This window comes from Galendromus occidentalis, unplaced genomic scaffold (genome assembly GCF_000255335.2).
Source record: "Galendromus occidentalis unplaced genomic scaffold, Mocc_1.1 scf7180000076710, whole genome shotgun sequence".
Taxonomy (NCBI): Eukaryota; Metazoa; Arthropoda; class Arachnida; order Mesostigmata; family Phytoseiidae; genus Galendromus; species Galendromus occidentalis.
In genome coordinates this window covers 512-8293 of record NW_003804699.1, presented here as the reverse complement: position 1 = coordinate 8293, position 7782 = coordinate 512, and the positions used below count along the sequence as shown (strand labels likewise).

The 7782-nt window shown below is 49.1% G+C and overlaps 2 protein-coding genes across 2 annotated transcripts; one reads left to right on the top strand and one right to left on the bottom strand.

Annotated features, from left to right (window-relative positions):
• The first annotated feature begins 1092 nt into the window (after window positions 1-1092).
• Window positions 1093-2383, top strand: LOC100899686 (jerky protein homolog-like). Its single transcript, XM_029110535.1, has 3 exons — window positions 1093-1273; window positions 1413-1751; window positions 1905-2383. Exons 1-3 carry the CDS (start codon window positions 1093-1095, stop codon window positions 2381-2383), a joined length of 999 nt encoding a protein of 332 aa, XP_028966368.1.
• A 2655-nt stretch (window positions 2384-5038) lies between these two features.
• LOC100899543 (gastrula zinc finger protein XlCGF49.1-like) lies at window positions 5039-5782 on the bottom strand. The gene has a single exon (XM_003740040.1). The coding sequence runs from the start codon at window positions 5780-5782 to the stop codon at window positions 5039-5041; it is 744 nt and encodes a 247-aa protein (XP_003740088.1).
• Window positions 5783-7782: the final 2000 nt, after the last annotated feature.

Here is a 7782-nt window from a genome sequence, read left to right as displayed (position 1 = left end):
GGGGGAGACTCCGTGATCTTCTGAGTCTGCCATCGCGGAATATTCACAACGTATCCCGCTGAGCTCTTACACATATCGCCTCAGAATGGCACGATTTGGCAAGTTTATCAATAAAATACTGTTTCACTCCGATTCGGATCCCGATAGGGGATACCATGAAGTCGAGATTTCGGGTGACCGAATTCTCCGCTTCTGATTGTAAGAGATTTGACTCACGATTATCCAGATGAACGGAACAACGTGCGCCCTCTTGGATTTCGACCACTGACTCGAAGAAAGCAGGCTCATGTTATGAGTGACTCCGAAGATGGGGATCTGTTGAGCGTTGATCGGGTGAGTGGTGAGAGAGTGTGAGTGAGAGAGCTGAATAGCGGATCGGGTGCTCCAGGACTCCGTGGAGATCATGGCGTCGGTCGAAAAATAAGGATGTCCGAGCGAGCAAATGAATCATTTGAGGTTTCGGGATGAGATCGGGCGGTATTTCCGCATTCTATTCGCGTCAATCCGTTCTAACACCCTGGGGTCGACTGTTGCTCTGCTTGCTCTCAGGCTTCCATTTCGATTCCGGTACTCCTATCGGATTACACACGGTACCGATCTTCCACAATCAAGACAGTAGCATCCTCCATTTGACCGCCTAAGACGTGATGGGCAATATAACTTTTCAATTTCAACCAGCCCAATTTCAACTACAGTAGAACCTCGATTATATCAACCTCGATTATTTCAACATTTTCCGGACCGAACTCGATTACATCAAGCTCGATTATATCAAGCCTCGATCATATCAACCTTAGATTATATCAACCATGATTATATCAACCGCGAATTCCTATCGTCGGAATTCAATTCATTGGCATGAGATCTGCTTGGCGCCACATGGCATTCTCTGCTCGGACTCTGAAAAGGTGCCATCACACATTGTCTCTTTCGAAGATCTTCTAGTCCGCTCAGAACATCGCTGCTTGTCATCCGACATCGGAGAGAGCTTGCTGTTGGCTTATCGAAGCGAGCCGGAAGACCACATACTCAACGTTGTGCTCTGACAGAAGTTAATCGGGGAGATCTTGTTCTCAGAGTCAGGGCATCGCGATGGAATCTGGCAGGAAAAAGAGGACCGTGCTGACTCTCCAGCAGAAAAAAGAAATCCTAGTGTGCCTGGATCAGGGTGAATTGCAAGCGACTTTGGCCAAGAAATTCGGAGTCGACAAAAGCACGATTTGCTACATCAAGAAGAATGCAGATCAGATCCGACGGTACGTTCAGTCTCGAAGTGAGCAATTCGGCCCCAAAGATGCGAAAGTGATGAAAACCGCCGAAAACGAACTTCTGGATGCGGCTCTCTTTCTTGTGGTTCCTTCAGAAACGTCACATTGGATTTCCACTCTCGGGCCCGATCATCTGCGCCAAAGCTCTGGAACTCTATCCGAAGCTCGGCGGAACTCGAGATTTCCGAGCTAGCAACGGTTGGTTGCAAAAATTCAAGAGTAGGCATGGCATCCGTGAACTAGAAGTACAAGGGGAAAGTTTGTCATCAGACGCAGAAGCAGCTGGTCAATTCGTCATCAAATTCAGAGCTGCTCTGAACATCGGAACTTTCGACCCTGAATTCATCTATAATGGTGATGAAACAGGACTGTACTACAGGGCGCTACCAAGCAGATCGCTAGCAGCGCGCAATGAGCGGTCGGCGCCGGGACGGAAGGCGAGCAAGGATAGGGTGACTGTTATGACATGTGCCAATGCCACAGGCAATCACAGGATCCCCATTCTATTGATCGGAAGGTCTCAAAATCCAAGATGTTTTCGAGGAGCGAGCATCCCGCTTGTTTATCGAGCGCAAAGAAAATCATGGATGAGTCGATACATTTTCGTGACTGGTATGAGAACTACTTTTATCCCAGCAGTCGAAGAACATCAGAAGATCATAGGCAAAGAAGGAAACGTATTGCTCATTTTGGATAATGCTCCTTCGCACCCGCCGCTGACGACCATGGAGACCAAGAACGGAAAATTCACCGTCACATTCTTGCCGCCGAATGTAACTGCTATCCTTCAACCGATGGATCAAGGCGTCATTGTCGCCCTGAATCGTTTATACCGTAAACAGCTGATGTTCAGGATGCTCTGTCTTATCGAGAATGACGCAGCGGCGGCGTCAGGGAACCTCAGTAAGCTGATTGATCTCAAAGATTGTTGCTTGATGCTGTCTCAAGCGTGGGCTTCAGTGAGAACCTCAACCTCGCGGAATGCCTGGAACAAGTTGATGCCAATCGGCTTCGGAGGAGAGCCTGCTTCATGGACGATTCGTTTGAAATCGCAGTTCTCGGGGAGAACTTGCGACAAGATCCAAGATTCGCCGAATGCGACGCGACTGACATAGAGGAATGATTGGATTGCGACTCGGAGGAAACTGGCAACCAAAATCTCAACGACGAAGAAATCATCGAACAAGTGCTGGCAGCTTTTGGTGAGGGAGAAGGCCCGCAGGAAGATTTCGAGGAAACTTCGGAGGATGAAGAGGTCTCAGACACTCTCTCCGGGCTCCGTCCAACCCCGATGCAGGCGGTAGAAGCCTTCGACACGGCAATTCGATGGTTGCGTAGTCAGGAAGAGTGCGAAGCCGAGGATCTTCTTCGACTGATCCGTCTTCGAGATGTAGCGTCTGTGCATGGGAGGAACTGAGCAGTTGACATGATTGCGGGAAATACGAACCAAGGATGATATCATGAGGATTGTCTTTCCTTCCAAAATCGAGCTTATTCAGAGAATTTACAGCTCCCAACTATGAGTTAGTTTGTTCCTATGGGACCTCGATTATATCAAGCCCCTCGAAGTCAACCCTCGGTTATATCAACCTCGATTATTTCAACTCTCGATTATATCAACATTTTTTGACATCAATTAGTTGATATAATCGAGGTTCTACTGTACTCAGAGATGCGTTCCCACCATAACAAAATTATTTCAGTTGTCCTCCCACCGAAAATCGAAGATTTCATCCAGGGAAAGACGGGAATTCGCAGGATTCGCTATCGGCTGGACCGATCACCATGAGGAGGTGGATTCTCGGGAGCTCCTAAGAAGGCTATCGGGGGTTGACGTCATCATTGGCCTCTGTCTTTCTACTAATGAATCTCGCTGAAAATTGCTGTAGCCTTGAAGGGTATAGATTTTCCGAAGAACATATGGAATAAAAGCGGGGGACGGGGAAACGCGATATTCCGCGGACTTCGGGTTCTTGTTCCTCTGACATGCCGTCCGCAAGTGCTGAAGGAGCTCCACGATGGACATTTTGGTTCGGACAAAATGAAAGAGTTAGCTCGACGCTACATCTGGTCGGATACTATCAACAGAGACATCGGAGAACTAGCCAAGCAATGTGTGACTTGTGCTCTATTTGCTAAACAACCATCGAAATCATATCATCCTTGGTAGAACACGGAACAACCATTCGATCGCATCCATTGTGACTACGCCGGTCCGATAGAAGGAAGATACCTCTTCTTGGCCGTCGATGCTCAAACTAAGTGGCTAGAAGTAATGGTTTCAAAATCGAAAACGTCACAAACAAGCCCTAATCATCTTAGGGAAATCATTGCCCGATTTGGATTCCCGAGAGTAATCGTCACTGACAATGATCCGACATTTGCCTCGAGTAAATTCAACTTGTCAAGCGAATGGCATCCTTCATAAAACCAGTCCTCCGGACCACCCCGCCTCGAACGGTCAAGTGGAACGGTACGTTCAAACTACGAAGCAGGCGCTGAAGAAAATCAGAGCTGAGGGGGAGGAAGACCTCCACACCGCGATTCAGCAATTTCTGTTTCGCCACCGAATGGTCAACAGTTCATCGACAAACAAGACTCCGGCCGAACTCATGATAGGACGACAATTACGCTCCCGACTCCACCTGTTTTAAGAGCGGCCAGCAGCGAAACACACTCAAATCAACGAGGAGGCAAAACTTCAACCACGCATGCAAGTGATGGCACGGGTTTACAATTGGAATGACAAGTGGATTCCTGGGGAAATCGTGAGACCTCTGGGAAGGAAAGTCGCGTTAGTCAAGAACCTCCTCACGGAACCTGGAAACGCCACTTGAACCAGATCAGATCGTTAGGAGAGAGAGCCCGTGCTCAAAGTTTCGATGAAGCACTACACCCGGCGTTGTGGGTCGCTGAGGGTCCATCGGAAGAACAGCCATTGAACACATCCAGCTCGGAGAGCGAGGACACGGATGATTTCGCCTCGCTTGGAGATTCGGAGGAAACAGTCGAAACCCAAGAGGAGTCTCCGACGCAAGACACCGTCAACGATCAGAAAGATTCCCCAGCAGAAGAGTTAGTTTCGAATTCTGAGGGGTCTCTGACACAGGCGTTGGTCAACGCGTCGAGTGATTCATCGAAAGGGACCTCATGCGAAAATCCTGTGAGGCCTCAGCTGGATCTGCGTCGATCGACTCGTAAGACTGCTGGGATACCTCCTAGAAGATTCTAACATTGTGATACAATAATTATCCGAATGTAAATACTTCGAAAGAAGGGGAGAGTAGTTACGATTCAAGCGTCCCGCCAATATGACAAATAGACAAAGGGAAGCAGACTGCTTCGTATCGGCGCCAGTTCGGTGTCGAGCCATGACCAAGCAGGTCGTCCTCATTTAACAGCAGTACTCTTCAACACCTCCGAAAGGTCGAATCACGAATGGAGACTCGATTTTTCGTCGGCCATATGTCAGTTGAATAGCGGAGGAGCATGCGGTCGAGCGATGACGATTGAAAGCATAAGTATTTATTTATAGCATAATACTTGATAAGACATTCCGAAAGGACGCTCGTCAGTTTTAGAAACGGATGCCCACATTCAGTACAACCATTTTTGCGGTGAACATGAGAGAGATCCGGGCGAAGGGTCTCAGAAGGTCGGAAGCCTGGAGCTTCATTCCTCAAAGCTCCCGACCCTCCCCTCCATGGAGAGCACTATCGCATGGCCAGTTTTCCGGCACAAATCATCCTATGCGTGTCGACCGGAGTGTGTCACGTTTTCAGCGTGTCGTCCTCGCTCGGAATATTCTCTTGACTCGGAGCGTCCTTGTCACTCGTAGCAGCCAGAGGTTTCGCGATTTTGTGTTTCTTGAGGTGACGATTGATGTGGCTCCTCTGCTTGAAGCTTTTCCCACATTCCTTGCAAACGAATGGTCTCTCTCCGGTGTGGACTCTCTTATGGTCTTTGAGCTCAGATTTCCGCCGATACCGATTTCCGCATTGTTCGCAGGCGAATGGTTTTTCTCCTGCATGTAATCTTTTGTGAGCATAGACATTATACTTCTGAGCGAATTTCATTCCGCACTGATCGCAAGTAAATGGTTTCTCCTTGGTGTGAACCTTCTCGTGGGCTCGGAGGTCACATCGGCGGAAAAATTTCCTCTCACATTCGGCGCAGCTGAACTGGGCTTCGTTGGTGTGAGTGATCCTATGACGCTGAAGACTTCTTTTCAGTGAGTACTTCCTTCCACACTCATCGCAAACGAACGATTTCTCAGCTTTTGTTTCTTCGGGCTTATTTTCATTGACACAATCCCCAGATCGACTATCACCATCATCGTCACAATTATCCGGTGCTCCCTGGTTCTTCTTTCCTTCATCATTCCAAGGCATACTGTCTTCATTATCTCCACAATTTATCGGCGTCTCCTCCTTTACATGTTCGTTGAGACACTCCTGATTGACTGTCTTCAACGACGTCAACATCCGACGGTGTTTTTCGGTGCCCATCCTCATTGCTAAAATTTTGAGATTGACTCTCCTCATCGAAGTCACAATTCAACAACAATTCATCCTCATTATCAACAAAGAGTAAACTTTGCAACAGACCCCCTTCATCGTCATCATCATCAGCATAATTGATAGTTGGTTCCTTTTCTATCAGCTGAAGTCCAGATATGATCTCGATGCTTTCGTCAGAATCGAAAACTTCCTCCGAAGGAGAAGGGTCCGTACTCGAACTCCCTTTGGAAAAATCCATCTCCATCCCAATAACCTGAGATGGATGTCATAGATCTGCCGGGAGCACGGTAATCTTCGGCATTAGGTTCTTTCGCATCGTCTCCTCATCATAGAACGCTCCGACGCCATCCCCTCCGCGCGCATGAGTCTGCAAGAGCGGTAGAGAATTAGGAAACAGAAGATCAGGGAATATTATGAGAAGGGGAGACAGTCCTGAAACGGAGAAATATCTCTCCGGATCCGCGAGTCCGGGAACGTGATCGATTTCGAGGACGATCCGCTTATCGCCGCAGAGACGCTCATCGACCTCGGAAGGTGCTGTGGAGGATTCGAGATCGGATTCACGACCGAGAGGAAACGAATAAAACTTCACACTCCGGCTCATCTGACGGTCACGTATCTCTTTAGAAGAACGTTCTAATCGGCAATTTCGCGGGGACCTCCATGCTTGAATAGAGGTGATGACCGCCCGCTCCCGAAACCTCTCAAACATTGTCGCCCGCTCGCCCCGAGCGGCCGATGCTGGAACCGCTCGATTCAATGCCATTCGAGATGTTCAATACGAGATTCGAGACCGCACAATCCCAGGCTCAGGTCGTGACTCACATTAGGTGAATGTGATTTGAGATCTGTGAACGCTAAGAACGAATCCTGGGAGTGGAGCCTTAGTCGGGAAAACGATCTTCCCAGCGAGATTTTCCTTCATCGAACCGGGTGATTGCCACAGCTGGTTCGTTCAAGGGACTTCTGTTTTGAAAAGAATTCTCTCTCATGGTGGAGCCGCCAAATTTCGAGTGTCCCTTCGAGATCGTGACAGATCGGCAACCGCCATTCACTCCTCCGAAGAGATACTCTCCGGGCCATCAGGGCGAGAATCGGGCTTCGGAAGCGGGGACTTCGAGGAAACCGGTCATGATTAGCGGGATTCATCCTCCCGCAATCCACAGATGTCGAATCTTACCTGAGATGCTATCAAGCGAGCAGGAGTCTCGCTCCGCAGCATCTGAGGATGTGGGAGAATCGTAGTAGCAAAGTCTCGAGGGGAGAATGGGTCGACGAACTTTTTGCTACGGAATTTGGCTCGTAGTCCGCGACCTAGTCCTATCGGTAATCTCATGGTACGTGCCTTCCAATCGCCCCGGAATCGGGCGCTTCGTAGTCGCGAGATCTGCTCGATGCTTATCATGTTTGTGGCGTTGGGCTTCACCGAAGGAATACACGGAAATCTTGTGAGGATGTTTCGAAGACTTCTGGGAATGATGCGAAATCGAAACCCGAAGATCTGCTGAGTAATCGCCCTGAATCAGGGTCGCGTGTAGCAAATGATCGTCAAGGATGATCGTCCAGCGGATTCATCATCGAATTTGCATTTTAGGGGATTCAATTCTCTCGAGTCTCGAGTGTCCGAGCTACACGTGGCAATCGGTTGTCTATGTAAATGAGGAATGGCCATCGAAGACAGAGACACAAGTCGGGAAACGGATGGAGCCGTGGCTCTCGAGAATGCTTCAGCCTTGATCGGCACTTCCGAATACGATCCGAAGAGCGGGTTGACGTTCCACCCGTTCCGGCCGCAACGAACACAGCTTACAGACTCTCTGTGAGTCTGATGCGGAGCGACGTCAGCTCCCAGTCGCGCGCTCGGTAAAAGTTAGTACACGCAGCTCCGTGAGAGAACCTCACGGAATGAGCCCGAAAGTCTGGAGTATGCTGCACTGGTCATCAAACTGAAAGACATGTTCGCCGTTTCAAAGTCTCTGTTCTGTCGTGGGTCT